The sequence below is a fragment of the Octopus bimaculoides genome, chromosome 24, assembly GCF_046866305.1.
Source record: "Octopus bimaculoides isolate indiv1 chromosome 24, ASM4686630v1, whole genome shotgun sequence".
Taxonomy (NCBI): domain Eukaryota; kingdom Metazoa; phylum Mollusca; class Cephalopoda; order Octopoda; family Octopodidae; genus Octopus; species Octopus bimaculoides.
In genome coordinates, this window is record NC_142951.1 from 17204836 (window position 1) to 17224844 (window position 20009).

General features: G+C 37.4%; 2 protein-coding genes across 3 annotated transcripts in view; one reads left to right on the forward strand and one right to left on the reverse strand.

The window, feature by feature from the left end:
- The window catches only part of LOC106873240 (RING-type E3 ubiquitin-protein ligase PPIL2), a 98599-nt gene extending 92169 nt beyond the window's left edge, over nt 1–6430 (forward strand). Inside the window, exons 20-21 of one of the 2 annotated variants that reach the window (XM_014920513.3) lie at nt 5769–5907; nt 6022–6430. In XM_014920513.3, the coding sequence (XP_014775999.1) occupies nt 5769–5865 (97 nt within the window). In that variant the 3' untranslated portion in view covers nt 5866–5907; nt 6022–6430. Of the gene's footprint in view, nt 1–5768 lie in introns of both variants that reach the window. The other variant, XM_014920512.3, reaches the window with a different exon arrangement.
- Nucleotides 6431–11390: 4960 nt separating this feature from the next.
- Nucleotides 11391–20009, reverse strand: part of LOC106873242 (chymotrypsin-1) — a 34284-nt gene continuing 25665 nt past the window's right edge. The window contains exons 4-6 of the mRNA XM_014920514.2: nt 19168–19302; nt 12086–12231; nt 11391–11618 (exon numbers count right to left, since the gene is read on the reverse strand). Coding sequence (XP_014776000.2) covers nt 11466–11618; nt 12086–12231; nt 19168–19302 — 434 coding nt within the window. The 3' untranslated portion in view covers nt 11391–11465. The remainder of the gene's footprint in view (nt 11619–12085; nt 12232–19167; nt 19303–20009) is intronic.

Here is a 20009-nt window from a genome sequence, read left to right on the forward strand (position 1 = left end):
TATTTAAATATATATAAAAAGGGCATTAACTGTGTATTAATACCTCACGCTATCGAGGGACTAAATAAGTAAAAAAACTACCAAAAATAAGTAACATATTTACCGAAAGTGAGGGAATGCAACTTTTCAAAATTTTATCTCTTAAAAACATTTAACTCAACGGTAGACCACTGGTTTCTCAATCAAATACAGAAAAAAACTGTGAAGTAACCTGTATTCTTTTGTTCATCAGTACACGTATGGTTAAGATATATAAAAATAAACAAGAATCAACCTACCACGATGTAGCCATCACAGTAACAATGACTTTTGTTCGCAATTATATATCCCTGAAAGAGATTTGAATTTATCCAGATTGCATCTCGGTAACATGTGCTTATACAGAATGATATTCAGCACTGAATATATTCTAATTATTTATAATATAATATAGGATAAATTCTTTATAAGAATTTATCAAGTAGTCAGCGTGAAAAAACCTCATATGTCTCTGCCGTAAGGCTTCACTTCCACACACGCCAGCTTAATTTAATTCGTCTTTAGTCGAAAGACACCTGTTGTTAATGTCTTGTTATTTGTATTTGTATTTGTGTACCATTTCTCCATTTTTTTTCTGTCCTTGTTTTTGTATACATTCGCTGCTTTCTTCCAAGAAATCTAGTGCTATTAGCTTAGTTTTGCCTTGCGGCTGGCCAGATTGGAGCAATCTCGAGTATAACCAGCCGTTCTTGTCCCATTTTTTGTATTCCTTTATATATATATATATCTCTCTATAAGATGTACCCGGTGCAAGCTATGGACACATAAGAGGTGCAGCAACATCAAAGGCAGGTTAACTAGCAAGTTAGTTTTTGTTTGTGGCAGATGTTCAGGTGCAATAAAGAGTGTAAACAAACAGGTAACAACTTCTATCTCATTCCAGGGTGAAAAACTAGAGGTAGTCGATAGCTTCCGCTATCTGGGCGACCAAGTTAGTGGGGGTGGGTGCGCTGAAAGTGTAGCTGCTAGAATAAGAATAGCCTGGTCAAAGTTTAGAGAGCTCTTACCCCTGCTGGCGACAAAGGGACTCTCACTCAGAGTAAAAGGCAGACTGTATGACGCATGCGTACGAACAGCCATGCTACATGGTAGTGAAACATAGGCTGTAACTGCTGAGGACATAAGTAAGCTCGCAAGGAATGAAGCCAGTATGCTCCGTTGGATGTGTAATGTCAATGTGAATACCCGTCAGAGTGTAAGTATCGTGAGAGAAAAGCTGAACATTAGAAGCATCAGTTGTGGCGTGCAAGAGAGACGATTGCGCTGGTATGGACATGTGGTGAGAATGGATGAGGATAGCTGCGTGAAAAAGTGCCACACCCTAACAGTTGAGGGAACCCGTGGAAGAGGTAGGCCCAGGAAGACCTGGGCTGAGGTGGTGAGGCAAGACCTTCGTACATTGGGCCTCACCGAGGCGATGACTACTGACCGAGACCTTTGGAAATGTGCTGTGCGTGAGAAGACCCGGCAAGCCAAGTAAGATCATTGCCAGTGCCCCTGGACTGGTTCTTGTGCGGGTGGCACATGAGATGCACCATTTTGAGCGTGGCCGTTGCCAGTACCGCCTGACTGGCTCCCGTAGGATTTTCGAGCGAGATCGTTGCCAGTGCCCCTGGACTGGCTTGTGCGGGTGGCACATAAAAGACACCATTTCGAGCGTGGCCGTTTTCGTGCGGGTGACACGTAAAAGCACCCACTACACTCTCTGAGTGGTTGGCGTTAGGAAGGGCATCCAGCTGTAGAAACTCTGCCAAATTAGACTGGAGCCTGGTGTTGCCATCCGGTTTCACCAGTCCTCAGTCAAATCGTCCAACCCATGCTAGCATGGAAAGCGGACGTTAAACGATGATGATGATGATGATGATGATATATATATATTCAACAGCCACTCTCTGCCAGCTTGCAGCATTTCAGATGTTATACCATCTTTGCCTGGTACTTTCTTTTGCCTGGTACTTTGCCTGGTACTTTCTTTTGTTCATCCACTTGAGCGCTCTCTTGACTTCACTGATCAGAATAGATGGTACTTCCCCTCCTTCACTTTCCAATGATGACGGCTTGACCACTGCTCTCGATTTAAAGAAGTTTGTGTAGAAGGTTTTGCAGACTTCTTCCCCACCTCTTCTGTCAGTCACTGTACTGCTGTCCTGATTCTTCAACATTGTTACTTCTGTTCTATAAAACATCATCTACATTTCACATTTCTTGAAATTCTTTTGTTCTTGTGTGGTCTTCAGGAGCTTCTCTTTTCTGTACCTCTAAAAGTCATTCTCAATACATTGTCTTTTTACCTTGCAGAGAACAGAATATTCTTCCAGGTATTCTCCATCTCTATTCATGTTTCTCTGGTTTTTATCAGCTTCTTTGTCTGCTCCGAAATCCTTCTTCCTGTCTCCTTTGGAATCACGACCTTTGTACTCCAAACTTTTCTTCAATTTCTGGGTCAGTGTATTGTAGTCATCATTTATTTCCTTAAGCTGATCCCAGGATTCTTTCCTGATGGCTTCTCTCAGCTGCACTGCTTTCAGGACCTTCACACATTCCCAGTACCACCCACACAAGGCAGAGAGCAGCTGTGGAAAATCCTCACTCTATGCTTCAACCACTACTTTCCCAATGGAAAGAGTCAAATATGATCCTGCTGTACAAAAAGGTGAGAAGGAAGATCTTAAGAACTATCATCCCATCTGCCTCCTGCCTCATATTTACAAGTTGTTTACGAGGATAATTGCTGAACGTTTATCTCAAGAGAACAGGCAGGGTTCAGAAAGAAGCACAACACTATAGATCATATATTTGATCTAACACAGTTGCTGGAATGAGTGAGAGAATATTGGTTGCCTCTGTGCATTGCATTCATTGATAATGAGAAAGTCTTCAGCATCATCGAAATCAACACAGTCCTGCAAGCTCTTAGGAAACAAGGTGTGACAATGCAGTACGTCACCCTCCATAGGGAGGTGAATACCAGGTGCACAGTGAATGTGACCCTGTTATCCTCACCAGTGAATGTTCTAGTGGAAAAGCGTGTCAAGCAAAGAGGCATCATCTCTCCTGAGCTCTTCATGGCATGTCTCATGGTGGTCATACAAGACATGAACTGGAACAGAGGCATAAGTATAAATGGAGAGCTGCTTGCCTATCTAAGATTCACTGATGACATAGCACTGATCAGCTATAGACCACACTGGTTGAACTGGATTTCAGGTGTTTAGCAGTCGGCCTAAAGATCAACTGTACAAAAACCAAGTACATACGGTTTGAGGGCATAGTGATCAGTCACCTAACAGTTGGAGGCAATGAAATTGAAGAGGTGAGCAGCTATGTGTGTCTTGGTCAAAAAGTGACTTATGAGGCAAGAGATGGAGAATGAGACCTTGTGAAGTGTAAGAGCAGGATGGAGAGCATTCAACTCAGTGAAAGATGTGCTGAAGGCGAACCTAGACATGGTAACTTGTGCCAATCTCTTCAACAGTTGAGTCTTGCCTGCAATGCTATATGCATGTGAGACTTGGGCTTTGACGAAGAGAGAAGAACAACATCTACTTACCCTTAAAGCCCGGAACTTTTCAGCATCCCCTCGTATATCTGTATACAACTGACAATGTCCACAATAGAGGACACCAGCTGACAATTTTCACACAGTAGGACTACACCCTCAATCATGTGGTTCTGAAGTGAACCTCCCAACCACACAGCCAAAAATTCATTTAGTGGATGTTCAAGTGACAGTGTTACCATAACTTTAAATAATGTAAAAAATTACCTGTGTGTGTACACACCCATATGTATTGAATTTAATATTAGTGTGTAAATTCATCAAAGTTTGCCTCGACTACATATATGTGTGTGTGTGTGTGTCCTGAAAGAATGGTCTAGTGGTTAGGGTGTTGCACTCATTATTGCGAGATTGTGTTTTCAATTCCTAGACTGGGTGCTGCATTGTGTTCTTGAGCAAAACACTTCATTTCATGTTGTTCTGCGATTGATTTGATGAAGGGAGTGAGCTAATGTACAGCACATATATTTGATCACGATAAACAAATCATTTGTGCAGGTCATTCAGCTAAAGCTGAACAGTCATGTCATCATCACGCCCTCCCATGCTCACAACACATTGCGTTATATCATTCATCTAAATCATCTCTTTCACCAATTTCTTGCCAACATCAAACTTCGCAAACTTCACTCACTCTTCCATTCCATCACACCCGATGCCACTACCCCAACTCCTCCACTACTATGCCAGGCAACCCTATCAAATCCCTTATCAGTAGAACATACCCTTTTAGTAGAACCCCCTGCACTGATAGGAACTGTACTGTGTGTAGATTTAGCCCACACACAAACTGTAAAACCAGAAATGTGGTCTATAGTATAAGATGTACAGAGGGACGATGCAGTAACAAGACAACGACGTATGTAGGTGAAACAGCACAGAGCATAGGGGAGCAGGTAAATGAACATTGGAGGGAACTTAAGGAAGGGAAGAGCTCATCAGTTCTGTACCAGCACGCTGAGCAAGAACACGGAGGCTCACTCAACAACATAGAAATTAAAATCTTATCCACACATAGCACAGACGCAGCACTTCGACAAATTACAGAAGCTACACAGATAATAGAAGATAAACCTAGCCTGAATAGGAAACTGTAATGGAACACTAACACACACCTCTAACAAACCATAACATATGACAATAAATTCCCCATAAACCAATAACAATATGAACAAAATATAATACAATACATAGATAAACAAATGGAATTAAATACTACATACGTTAACAAAATTAAATTAAATACAAAAAAAGAGTAGGTATAAACATATGAACAAATAAATAAATAAAAACAAAAATAAACGAACATGTATTAACAGAGGATATAGATAATACAGGCACTCCCCATACACACACATCTTGCCTGCACACACACACACACACACACACACACTCTCTCTCTCTCTCTCTCACACACTCTCTCACACTCTCTCTCTCTCTCACTCTCTCTCTCTCTCTCTCTCTCTCTCTCCAGACAGAACCATTGGGAAGTGTACATCTATAAAGCTGTTTATGACTTAATATCTTGAAGATAAAATATTGGGGGTGAATTAGACATCTTATTCTATAATTCAAGCTCATGAACTTCGAATCATATTTATGATAGGTCTTGATCATTGGAATCATCTCAAGAAATGCAAACCTTATTCCCTCCAATGCCACCATGAGTGCTATATCATTTGCATGGTATGGAAAATATTCCATTAGCATTGCCCAAATGATGTTGGCATCAACTTAAAAATTCACCCATGTGCTATCCATCCTCTACAAAAATCATGCTTGCATTACATCACAACACTAAGACAAAGTTATTTCACCTCAACTGGCTCTGCTCTCTTTAACGTCATGCAAGAGACATAAGAGAAGAAAATATCTCACAACATTCAGGTAGGTCCTGGATGAATATCTCAAACAAATTCCAGATAAGCTACCTATACTTGGATATATCTCTGCAACCACTCTTTTCTCAAATGGATTATAGTACCCAAAGAATGATTGTAATATGAAACATTGTTAAATATCTTTTCCAGGTGCTGCTATTTAGTCATGGCCTGGGCCAATTCTTGTCAAAACTTTTCTAAGTATAACAATATTGTGAAGACTAAATTTTACTCTGTAGAAATCCTTGAAGAAAAAATTGATTTCATTATGTTCCTGCTTTATATTTCAGGAAACGTTCTAAAGAAAGTGACACATCAGACGTCTCAGATACAACAAAAAAGAAAACAAAGTTATCTACTGGTTTTGGTGACTTCAGTACTTGGTGAAAAACATTGAAGTCAAAGCATCTCTCTCATCAACTCACTCTGGTTTGTGTTTTTTTTTTCAATCATATCATTGCTGGATGAGAATTGATAATTATAAACAGTTATAGAGAAACAAACCAGAAATATATCATGATGAATTTAATTTTGCATTAACAGAAATGTTTATGGTGTCCTGACGAGCTCTGTGAATTGTAGAGAAAAGTTAAATGTCAACCAATTCCAAGACTCAGTTGTGATTTCCATAAGAAGACATTTTACTTTCCTTTTGCTAACATCTCTTGGAAAATGCATGAATGCCACAAACCTTCATTTTTCTTGTTTCCCTAAATTTATCTTCACATGTCTTCTTTGTGTGTAATGAATCAGTTGTGGTTAATATCTTGATAACACCAGAACAAGCCAGGCCTGCTTGCCTTCAACATCCCACACATGATACAATGACACAGTTGGTTGTATGAGACATTACTCCTTTCTTTCTCTGCCTCTCTCCCTCTCATTTTCACCCATTCTCTCTTTCTCCTTCCCTCTCACTTCTTCTGTAAATAAAATTAATTTGTTTTTTGCCTGTGCTTGTTTTATTTGTTGTTAATTTTTGTAATTCTTAGGAATAGTGGCTGTTAGGTTAAGACACTGGACTATGAACCACAAAGCCATTGATTCTGATCTTACCACAGTGAAGGTGATGGACTACTGAATGGTCATCAGTTCTAGCCCTTGCCACTACTGTTATTGTACTGTATTTAATGTATCTCTTGAGCAATGACACAGGATTCTGTTTCCTTCAGTTTGTCTCGCTGAGCATAAAGACAATTTCCACTGCTCCCTATTTCAATGTGATCACTAGTAGGAAAGGTTATCCAGTTGTTGATAAAATTATCTTTTTCTGACTATTAAATCACATCTTTTGAGATGAACTCTTTTTTTGCCTTTTACAATTTCCATATTTACAATGTTTCAATCACTTTCATCTCTGATTGTTGATGTATGAAGGGGTGCTAAAGTGTTCCTGTCTGTGAGTAAAAGACAATACAGGAGGATCAGTTAATTATGATAAACATTATTTCCTATGAGAAATTCTTCAGACTGAGAATCAAATAATATAAAATTTACATATAGATGGAGTATTTATATATAGTTAGTAATCAGGAGTTGTATAAATAGTTAAAAGAAAGAATAAAGAGCAAATCATGTAGTAAAGAGAGGGGAGAAAGAACTAGATATATATATACAAGGCACAGGTGTGGCTGTGTGATAAGAAGCTTGCTTCCCAACCACATGATTCTGGGTTCAGTCCCACCTTGGGCAGGTGACTTCTACTATAGCCTCGGGCTGACCAAAGCCTTGTGAGTGGATTTAGTAGATGGAAACTGAAAGAAGCCTTTCTTATGATAGCTAAATCCACAAGTTTTTTATTCTCTCTGTGTTTATTTTCTCTTATTCATTTCTGTTGAAGAGTGTAGGCTCAAAACGTAAAAGATTTTCTCACTTTCTTGAGCATCAGACTAATACACCTGCTTGTTGTTCATACAGCTGTCTTCATCTTTTATTCTTCTGTACATTTCAACTATATATATGTATGTATGTATATGTTTGTGTGGCATCAAATTTAATTGAATCAAACACAACTCAACAAGATGGTGGAGCGCGTCTTGAAAGAGTTGAGAAAAAAACAAAACAAACCCTCCCACCAATATGGTAATGGATGAAGACTTCCTCCCCTTACCTCCGTCATGGGCAACAATACAGGGGAAAAAGAAGACTCATGGTACAAAGTTCAACTAACAGTAACAAGAATAGTAGTAGAAAAAACTGAATGTAGTGAAAATGGCCCGTGTGAGTGGACCTACTCTAATAATGCGCCTGTAGGCTAGTGAATTTGAGAGGGAAAAGGGTGCTCTTCCCAGTTGCTCTCGAAGCATCGAGTGGTTCAGGATTGGTGGGGTACCTAAGCCAACTCCAGTGGTTATCCCCCTATTGGGGTACTTTCATTGTTATATTCTTTTGTTGGATATCATTGTTATTGTTTTAATTTTGTACTCGTTTCTATGTAAATTTGAGATTACATAGTATTTTACGTAGGATATGGGCAGTTCCCATAAGCACTATCTTTTGAATTTCTGCTATTTTGGGGTTTCCTGGTATCTGATCTAGGTAGCAATCAGCCCCTTTTGCTATCATTCCCAGGGCACCTATGACAACAGGTATTGTTTTAGTTTTCACGTTCCACATTTTGCCAATTTTTATTTCAAGATCTTTATACTTGCTCAGTTTTTGATAGGTCTTCACAGATACATTTATATCGATTGGGACAGTCATATCAATGAGGAGGCATGATTTTTGTCTGAAGTCTTTCAATATAATGTCTGGCCTGTTTGCATCTATCGTTCTGTTAGATTGAATGGTGAAGTTCCAGGGGAGTGAGATGTGATCATTTTCAAGCACTGGAGGTGGTTTGTGTTCCCTCCAGTTTTTATCATGAGGCAAGTCCAGGTTTTTGCAAATTACCCAGTGAATATATTGTGCAGCTCTATCATGCCTGTTGAGATACTCTGTAGGCGCAAGAAAACTGCACATGGAGACAACATGATCAATGGTTTCATTGTTGGCATATACGACATAATGGGGAGCTGTCGTTCTTTAATATGTTGGCCTGGTAGTTTCTTGTAGGTAGGCATTGATCTTGGGCTGCTATGATAAACCCTTCTGTTTCTGATTTTAAGTCAGAAGCCACTAACCATTGATGGGTAAGGGCTTTGTCAACATTGGCATCATTAGCTCTCTTTGGGTATTATTATTATTATTATTATTATTATAACTATTATTGTTCATCATTTGGTAGTTTCAGGCAAATTTCTACTGCTTTACCTGCTACACCTCCGTGTTGCTGGGAGAAGGGTGCAGCATTGCGTGTTCCTTTTGTTGTTGAGTATAACTCTTCCCGATATAGCACTGCGTCAGTTTCTTTTGTTTTTTGAGGTGTGGTGCAGTTTTTTCTTGAATTAGTGTTTGTATTGTCTGTTGTGTGTGTAACACGATGGGTATCCAGCTTGCTGGTGGCAGTTTATTTCATTGGGCATTTGTTGTATAGAGTGTGTCTTGTGTTTGTGAATTGTTTTATTTATATTGTATTATTGAATTGATAGTGTCTTGCATAGGATGTGCACTGTTCTTAGCAGGGCTATTTTTGGGATAATGTGTAGTGTTGACCCAGGTATAGCTTCTATGTTTTTGTTCATATGTTTTTTTTTTTATCATGTCCTATTATTACTGGTATTGTTTTCACCTTCATGCCTCATACCTTGAATACTTCAATTTTGGAGTCTTTGCAATTTGAGAATTCCACCACTTTTCTTTGGGCAAACCTATTGGTTTATTTCTGAAAACTTTATCAAAAAATCTGAAAGAGTAGCCTGTGTTGTGTCTGTATGGAAAGATAGTCGCTCATCTGCTACTCATTGAAAAGTGAAGGAAATTGGAATACGATGATTACTTAATGCACTTTATATATATATATAGGCGTAAGAGTGGCTGTGTGGTAAGTAGCTTGCTTACCAACCACATGGTTCCGGGTTCAGTCCCACTGCGTGGTACCTTGGGCAAGTGTCTTCTACTATAGCTTCGGGCCAACCAAAGCCTCGTGAGTGGATTTGGTAGACAGAAACTGAAAGAAGCCCGTTGTATATATGAATATATATATGTGTGTGTGTGTGTATGTTTGTGTGTCTGTGTTTGTCCTCCCAACATCGCTTGACAATCGATGATGGTGTGTTTACGTCCCCGTAACTTAGCGCTTCGGCAAAAGAGACCAATAGAATAAGTACTAGGCTTACAAAGAATAAGTCCTGGGGTCGATTTGCTCGACTAAAGGCAGTGCTCCAGCATGGCCTCAGTCAAATGACTGAAACAAGTAAAAGAGTATATATATATATATATATATATATATATATATATATATATATATATATATATATATATATATATGTACATACTTTATGCACAACTTTATGGACTCATAAAATAAATATTCACTCTTCCATTTTCCCTATAAACAAACAATAAAAATATCCCATGCATATGATACAACCTTTAGTTAAATTGCATATATCTGCCACGTAAATAAGCCTGAATATTTCACTGATTTGCACTTATGCACATGCGTTAAGTGATAGGTGATATAAAAAAACTTAGTTCAATTAAAAGCAATACACTTTCCACTATCTAGTCACCACCAAATCCACTACCTCCATTTCCACCACCATCTCCATCTCCACCACCACCACTTTCCTCCTATATATCATCACTACCGTCAACTAACTTTTTAACCACGTATTAAATATTACACTCCCCCTATGAATGCTTTTCTCTCTTCCTCTTTCTGTCTCACTCTTTGCCTTGTCCTTTTTTCTCTCTCCATTTTCTTTCTCCTCTCTTTCCCTTCAACGAATCACGTGAAAGTGTTATAATTACATTCCCTCTATCTCGCGTCATGGATCCTTCTCTCTCCCTCTTTAGTCTTTCCCTTTTTTTCTTTCTCCCTCCTTTCTTTCTCCCTCTTTTCTATCTCCCTCTTTTTCTCTAATCACGTGAAAGCGTTATCGACAACCTAAGTAACGGAATGACCAGCGGAATGGTCGCCAAACTGGGTAGACGTGATAGGTTGTTGTACCATCATTTTTAAGTGTATAATCAAGCGTCTCGATTATCAAATATCTTCTTATAACTGTTTTGCTTGCATTGTCTGGATCGCAGTGGTAACATTTCATTGTAAGTACACACTCTTTTCGGGGTGGGGTGGGGGTGCAACTCAGTAATATTTGTCTTGCATTTTTGTGAAGTCGAGAATTTATCTACTTTTTTTCCAATTTATGAAAAATGTCAAAATACGACAAAATAGTAATAATCGACGGAGAGCAGTGTTCTGTCGACACAATTTCAACAGCGAATGCAGCGGCAGCTGGAGTTAAAGAGGAATAGAATTTCATCTTGTTGGTATGAAGACAGTAACAAATGCAACGATACTAGCAGCACCAAAGACAGTGAAAACAACAGCAGCAGCAACAACAACAACGACAACAGCAGTAGCAACAATGTGTACAATTGTATCAGCACAAACAGAAGAAACAACAATAGTAGCAACTGTAGTGTAGACTACATTTGCACAAACAGAAGACATTCATGATGACCGATGACACTCCGAGGTTCAGATTGTTGCTGTCTTTTGCTATGTCATTTATTTATTTCGTGCTTATATTCACGATTAATTAAATATATCTGTGTTTTTGTAGCCAGTACGGAAACATTCATGCGATCTCAGGGAAATAGTGTCTAGATCTTCCTTAAATCATATCCTGCTGTCTGAATCAAGATGATTTCCATTGAATCTTGGATATAATACATCAAAGAAAAAAAAAAAGATCGATCAGGGATGGAAGGACTTTGATGATAGACCTGTTGTCGAAGCTGTATGCCACTAACAACTTCAAAAAAAATAAAAAGTAACTCTCAATTACAAAACAACACTTCAATATCGGTTAAAGAATATTTTCTTTTATTAACATCCTCAAGACTTCATTTGTACGACTGTGTGGAAGAAGTAGAATTTAAAGATTATTGGCAATCCAGTCTCGGAAATAAGCCACACTGCTAAAAGCACTGATTTCATTGTCACAATTATCGCCAAAAGATGTCACTCCTGCCAGCACCATTTGTCCTGTTATTTTACTGGGACAGTACAAAGGTCCACCAGAATCTCCCTGGAATTATCGAAAGAAAAAAAATTGATAAATATATGAAAAACAAACAAAAACAATGGAAAATATATGTTCACTTGTTGTTGCGTAAGTTATTTTTCTCACTTCAGAATTGTTGTAGGATTTCAACAGACTCAACAAAAATTGTGATAATTGACTCATTCGTTCATGAACTATAACGTGATAGCTGTGCTCATGTGATAGTTTTCATGTAGTTTATCAATGTCACGGTAACAAGCATGGTAAATATTTTTTATGACTTAGTCCCAGCGAATGTTAGAATGTATATTAATCTGGTCACCAATGTAATATTGAACCATTAGGTTCAATATTACATTGGTGACCAGATTTTCCTCTTGAATGTTCATAGTGCATGCACGATTGTATATTTGTACGTGCATCCATGTGCACCTGCGTGTGTATCTGTATGTGTATTGTGTGTATGGGTGTGAGAGTTTGAATCATAATACCTGGCAAGTGCTGGGCCCTCCTTTCCTGAAGTCACCTGCACACAGAACGCCATCGGAGATCACCATTCGGGAGTTGTATTGACAGACATCAGTGGGAATTGCCGGAAGAGCAACTTTCTGGAGTTTACTTGGTGACTTTTGTTGCCCTAGAACAAGAATAGTTCTAACACATACACACTCATATATATATATATATATATATATATATAGTTGAAATTTACAGAAAAACAAAAGACGTTTGGGAAGGTGAGAAAGTCTTTTACGTTTCCAGCCTACGTTCCTTAACAGAAAGGAACACAGGAACACGAGGAAATAAATAAAGAACAAATAAAACTTGTGGATTTAGCGGTCAATCATGGTGACTGGTTGAACAAAGGTAGTTAGACAGGTGATCTCAAAATGAAGGTGCGCGTGTGTGTGTGTATGTGAGAGTGTATAAGTGTGTGCGTGTGGATAGGGGCTCGTGGATGTGTGCGTGTGTGGTCGTCTGTAATGTGTGGTTGTTTGGTTGATGGTGTGGGTGCTGGGAAGTGGTCAGTGCTAGTGTGCGCGGAGTGGTGTGGGCGTGTAGTGTTGTGCTGATGTGGTGTGTCGGTGTTGGGGTGTGGAGATGTGGGTTTGGGGTGACGATGTGGGGTAGGGTGAGGTATGTGGGATGTGTAGGGGTGGGGCAGGATGGAAGGGTATCAATGAAGGAAGAAGTTGAGTAGGAATGAAGAGAGGAAGTAGATGTCAGGTCAAGAGAGGAGAGGTGAGTTGGAGTGGAAGAAGGTGTCAGATAAAGAGAGGAGAGGATGGGAGTCAGATGGAATTGAGAGATTTCCAGTTACGTATTATCGTACCAAGTGAATTCATTGTCATTCTTATGAAGGTCGCATAATGATGATGTTCACTCTACGTTGATATTGTCAGAACTGATGCAATGTACTCGCAAACGAATCTTCTAGAACACTAGATATTCTAGAAAAAGGCAATTTTTATTCAAAATATTTGAAACATTATACAATTGTGTTATATTAAATGTGTTGCAAACTGTTGCATTATGAAACTCAACTGTTTTCATATAAAAATTTCCCTTTATTATTATGTAATCCTGATTGTTGCATTGAATTTATTACAAAAAACTTCATAAATGATGGAAATTTCATTAACCAGCATTAACTCAATATATGTAAACTTGGACATTTGAATGTGTGTTTTTTACGGGTCACTATATATATACATTTATATATATATATATATATATATATATATATATATATATATCATATATTAATAATTTAGAGAAGAACCACCAAGATGTAACTCAAACAATGAAGGAGATCAGACACCATAAGAAAAACGTACTCTTCAAAATACTAATTTAAAAAACTAAAAATTCCAAAAGAAAATTTATAATCCATAAAATCTATAAAATATTAGATTAAAAATTTAATTCAGTTTAGTAAATTTATAAAGACGAAAGTGAATAATAGACTACACGCGTTTCGTGTCCACATAAAAGTGGAAAAAATCTGGGCCATTTACAATAAATCGATCAAGATAAGTTCCACTCAGAATGAGGACCCTCTTCAGGTCTTGTAACTTCAAAAAACGTATCCTAATATTTAAAAATGCAATAAAATAAAATAGGAAAAAGTAGAAATATCGGTACGTTTAAGTAATTATTAGTACAATATCTAAACTGCCAAGGTTTTATAAAAATAATCATCTGTCAAGTTAAAGGCACAAATCGTCTAATGAAGAAATACTTACTGTAGATTAAGAATAGGAAAACATATAAAAAGATAGTGTTATTAACTATTAAATGAATTCGGACTTTCAACAGTATTAATAAAAAGAACACCATCACTTATCTTATCAAAGATTCTTTGTGGACTGTAGTATTACCCATGAAGCATAGAATTTATATGATATGTATCACGTGACAAAATGGCGTTCATTCGTGACTACAAATACTAAACTTACCATGTAGAATTAAAATATGTAAAGCACGTGACAATATGGTGTTATAAGGAGAAGAGGGAAGAGAAATCTATTATATGAAAAAATGACGAAGTATGAATATAGACGGGGAACTAAACAATAGTATGTTATTAAGTGGAAGATAAATTAATAATAAAGTTTAAGTGATAGGAGCGAATAATGTAAATGTATCTAAGGTACGTAAGGTATACTATATTTTGAGGAAAGGTAATATTTCAGTGAACTTATAATACGTCTCTAAATAGTTTGTAGATTTTTATTCGAACTATGTATTAATCAAAAAACCTACACACTAGCTAAACATATATATATATATATATATATATATATATATATATATATATATGTACATACATAAATTAGCTTTGCATGTTTTAAATGGAGAAACAATTGTTGTGATATAAGAATTTCCAATGGTTAAATAAATTTCATCATACTAACTCTCTCGTCATTTATAACGTTATAAATGACGAGAGAGATAGTATGATGAAATTTATTTAACCATTGGAAATTCTTATATCACAACAATTATTTCTCCATTTAAAACATGCAAAGCTAATTTATTTTGTTATATTTTATAATAAGTATATTGCTTATATGTTTGTGTTAATATAAACATTCTTTTAAATCAATACAGAGATTAATCTAGCTCAAGTGAGAAAAAATCCGTATTAAATAGTAATCTCTAGACGTAAGATTTCAAGAACTCAAAGTCAATTTAAAAAGCACAACCTTGAGTTATAGAAGACAACAATAATAAAATTAATAGAAAAATTGCAAGACAATTTTCTGACAAAGGGAAGGGAATTTTAGTAATATAATTAAAAAGTAACTAGTAGATTTTATTGGTATAAGAAAAGTAAAGTGATATATTTATCAATAATAACATAGAAAATGAAAACATATAAAAGATTAAAACAACCTGAAATTAAATAAAAGTTTTTAGAGACAGTGTTTACAAAATATAGAGATTGATATTAACAAGAGTAATATTAACTTAAAAAATTAGAATTTGAATATATAAGTAAATATTTAAAGAAAAGATTCTTCAAAAGTATGGTAGACAATAAGAATAAAATTAATAGACATTAATAAGACGGTTTTCTAAGAGGAGAAGGGAAATTCATTAAGCTATTAGAAAATAATTAGTAGATAGTTTTGGTATAAGAAAAGTAAAATCCTATATATAGAAAATAAAAGATCTTAAAGAAAGAAAAAATATAGAGGGTCAAATATTGTTTAAAACACATAGTTATTACAATACAGCTAGATACACTAAACATATTTTTATACAAAAATAACACATAAACATTGTTAGTATCTAAATAAGTTCAAATTTGAATTATTATATTCAAGGTGGTGCCATTGACTACATAAATAATTAAATATTAGCAGGGGTACAAATAATTATTGGTAAAAAGTAAAATAATAATAAAAATAAGGCAATTGGAAGATAAGCATATATATATATATATATATATATATATATATACATACACACATACACAAAGATACACAATTATAGATCTATATAGAGACTCATATATACATACATACTTATACGCATAAATCTACATACATACATATATATATATATATATATAAATTTTTTATTACTGGAGAAAGCCTGTTTATAGCCGCCAGAACCCAACATCCGTAGAAGGAAACGCCGCAGAAATACAATTTGGTTTGTACCTCCTTCTTCCTTAACCCTATAACGCTCATAGGTAGACTTTTCCTTAAGTTAATAGACAAACACTTTACAAACTCCCAGAGGTACGCTCTCATTTCAACAGGCACAACGTTAGGGTCTTGTTTAGCTATGCCCCTAGCATTAAGGCTATCGTAGTTAGCGCTCCTAAACAATGGGAAGGGGCAGTTATTCATGCAGGATGCGGAACAGTTGCCCAGTGGAAGGCCACTGCGAGACCAAAGGCGTCGTCTATCAAGCCGGGGTACGGGCGAACCCCCGCCAATTCCACCGACAGAAACCAGACATACAAACATATACACACACATACATATATATATATATATATATATATATATATATATATATATATATATGACAGGCTTCTTTCAGTTTCCGTCTACCAAATCTACCATAGCAGCCGTAGACACGAAGGCAGAGCCAGCAACAGGGCCAACTTCACCGCCACCCCACCACAACCATCACCACCACCTCAGCAAACAGCCTTACCGCCATCAACAACTGCAACACCAACAGTGCCCTCTACATCCCTGACGACACCGCCACTATCACTAACACCGACCACAGTGATGTCGCCTCCAATACCAACTTTACAAATAGTAGACAGGACAACATACCCACTGATAGCTCTCGTTCCAGCAGTGACAGACCAAACTATATCGGCCGCAACACCAACAGCTGGTAGTGGGGAGGGGTAATTTTTGCTGTTCAGTCCCCTCATCTAACTGGTCAATTAATAAGACGGTTTTCTAAGAGAAATTAATTGAGAAAGAAAGCAAATGATGCTGGATAACATGCCCATCAGGTATACGATAAGGAAGAAAGAAAAGTCGATAGATATGACAGGTTAGCTTGGGAGGTTAAGCAGTCATGGTCGATGAAAAAGGTGGTAGTAGTACCAATAAACTGTCTTGGCCTAGCTACTGTTGGACAACCACTAACCGGTCAAATGAATTAAGCATGAGTATATAAAACAATAAATCATAGACCAAAGCCAGACATACAAATATTTGGTATTGCATCGAATTTTGAGCGATTGCTTGGAACTGAGAGCATATGGAAGAAGTTCAGGGACAATAGAAATCAGGAGAGGGAACTTCCTGTCCCCACTGATCTTTGTACTGTGCTTGATACCACTAACACTGATTCTGAGGAAAGCAAAGGCTGGGTATGTATTCAAAAGCCGCCAAAAAAAAATCAGCTATTCATGGATGACCTCAAACTTTATGTAAAGATGAAGCTCAGTCAGTTCCCTCGTTGATACGGTGTACACTTTCAGTACTGATATCAGAATGGAGTTCGGACTGAAAATGTGTGGTGTGTTAGTCTTGAAGAGAAGGAAAATTAAATGTATGGAGAGGCTAGCGATAGTGTCGGGGGAGGTTAGGAAGTAGATAGAAGAGACGGGTTATAGGTACTTGAGGATATTGGAAATAGATAAATTCACGGAGAAAGAAATGACAGAAAAAATTTAAGGTGGAGTACTTTCGCAGACTGAGGGCGGTTTCACTACTTAGATATGGAGCAGTAGACGAACTAAACAGTTTAGATAGGAAAACAAGGAAGTTGCTAACTAGATATGGGACACTACACCCAAAAAGTGACACAGGCAGACTGTATGTACCAAGAAGAAGCGGGGGAAGAGAACTGATTGGATGCGAACTCAGCGTTAGAGCAGAAGAAAACAACATAGCATGGTATGCCACAGATCCGCTATTATTGGAAATAAGAAGGTCAGGCTTGTGTAGGATGGAAGATTGCAAAGATAAAGCACTCTACAAGAAGTTCAGAATGAATGAAAGTGAAAATAGGTGGATAAAAAAAAGAATGCATGGACAATTTCATAGGGATGTTGAAGATAAGACAGACAGAGAAACAAGATGGTTTTGGATGACTAAAAGTGATTTAAAACCGGAAACGGAGGCTCTAATCTAAGAACGAATTACATCAATTACAGAATAGACAACACATCAGAAAGTGATAAGTGTAGAGTTTGTGGAAACAATGGTTAAGCAGTATGGCATATTACCAGTCAATGTACGCCTCTATCCCAAAAAGAATATAAGAGACGTCATGACAATATAGCAAGGATTGTCCAATGGGCACTTTGCAACAAATATGGACTTGATAGAGCAAAAAATTGGTATGAATACAAACCCGGAGGTATCATGGAAAATGATAACGCAAAGATCCTATGGGATTTTATGATTCAGCGCGACCATGAGATAGAGATTAGGAAACCAGACATAGTGTTAATTGAGAAAGAAAGCAAACGATGCTGGATCATAGACATAACATGCCCAGCAGATATATGATAAGGAAGAAAGAAAAGTTGATAGATATGACAGGTTAGCTTGGGAGGTTAAGCAGTCGTGGTCTATGAAAAAGGTGGTAGTAGTACCAATAATTGTCGGATCCTTGAGAACAGTGAGTAAAAATCTCGAGAAGTACATGGAACAAATAGGGGCTGCAATAAGGGTGGAGCACTTGCAGAAAACAGCACTGCAATACTCCGGTTGGTGCTCGAAAAATAAGGGGTGTTACCTTAGTTCACTGGTAGTGAACAGCTGAAACCGTTGTACATCTCCAGTGTTAGAAGGTGTGCAAAGACAATAATAATAATAAAGGGAATTGGAGTAAAGTACCCAGTAGAACACGGCCAGACTAATCAGGAAAGTATTAGATAACTGAAAATAACGGATAGCATGGTACCGAAGGCTGCAGGTCGCAAGCCCGCTACGTATGTAAGACTTCAGGAGTTCCAACAAAACCTAGGATAAAGAGAAATAATAATAATAATAATAATCCTTTCTACTATAGGCACAAGGCTTGGATTTTTGTGAGGAGGGGGATAAACAATCACATCGACCCCAGTACTTGACCGGTACTTAATTTATCGACCCCGAAATGATGAAAGGCAAAGTTGACCTCGGCGGAATTTGGACACAGAACCTAGCGACAGACGAAATACCGCTGAGCATTTCGCCCGGCGTGCTAACGATTCTGCCAGCTCGCCGCGGCTTGCAATTTCGGGGGAGGGAATACGTCGATGACATATAGAGCCTAAAGAAATACACAAGGCATCTTTTTTTCGCTTTAACTATTTACTGAAGATTTCTAACCAAGCCACACACTTGTGAAAATTTGAAACTTATTACTTCAAGCTGTCGAAACAATACACTCATCATTGAAGCATTGCCCCAGATTCTTCGTGTAACTTTAATCACTCATGTTCCTAATCTTCTCTCAACCTTTTTTAAAGCTCCAGTCAACGCCAAGTTTGTATCCTATTTATGAAGGTGATGAAATAAAATTAAAAGGAAGGTAAAAAGAAAGAAAAGAGAAAAATGGCCAATAAAATTATAACATTAGAAAAGTTACTAACATCCGAGATCACCCCATCCAGCAGCGATACATCGTGCGTGGTCAAAGGTTTCTCCTGCTTGGGCCAGAGGAGCAAACTGGACGCAGCTGTCAGGTTTGATTGATTTGGTCAGTCTCAGTATGGCGATATCATTCTCTGTAAGGCAATAAAAGATTCAGGAGAAGAAAGGAAAGAGATAAGTTATTTAAATATTTGATCGATAATAATAATAATAATAATAATCTTGGTATAAAAATGGGCTACAGCAAATGTTCTGCTTAATACCACAGATTTACTTGTCAGTTGTTTGATCTTAACCAGTTGAGCATGTCCCTTGGTGGCTGACGACATGTGCATCTCTGATCATGAGCAGAAGTAGTGGAGGAGCATCATAGCCATGTGTTGACAGGAATTCTTTGGGGTTTGGATAATTCACCTTTGGAAACATGGGTGTTTTGCTCAACATCCTTAAACAAACCTTATTCAGGGACCTTTTGAGCAGGATGGGCTACTCGATCTGAAGAAAATTCTAACTGGGCCCCACCTGCGAGGTCATGTGCTGTTTATCTTGATATGAGATCACCATGTTGCACACATATGGTTGTGATGCATGTGCCTAGTGTACCCTTATCAGACGGGTAGTCATGATGGGTATACTGGGCTTTGTATATTTTACCCCGGTGTCACTAAAAATAATAATAATAATAATGGTAATAATAATAATAATAATAATAATAATAATAATAATTTCTACTATAGGCACAAGGCCTGGATTTTGTCGGGAGTGGGGCAGTCAATCACATCGATTCAGTACTAAACAATGTTGTTTTAAGTGAAGATTTCGAGCAAAGCCTAAAAAGTAG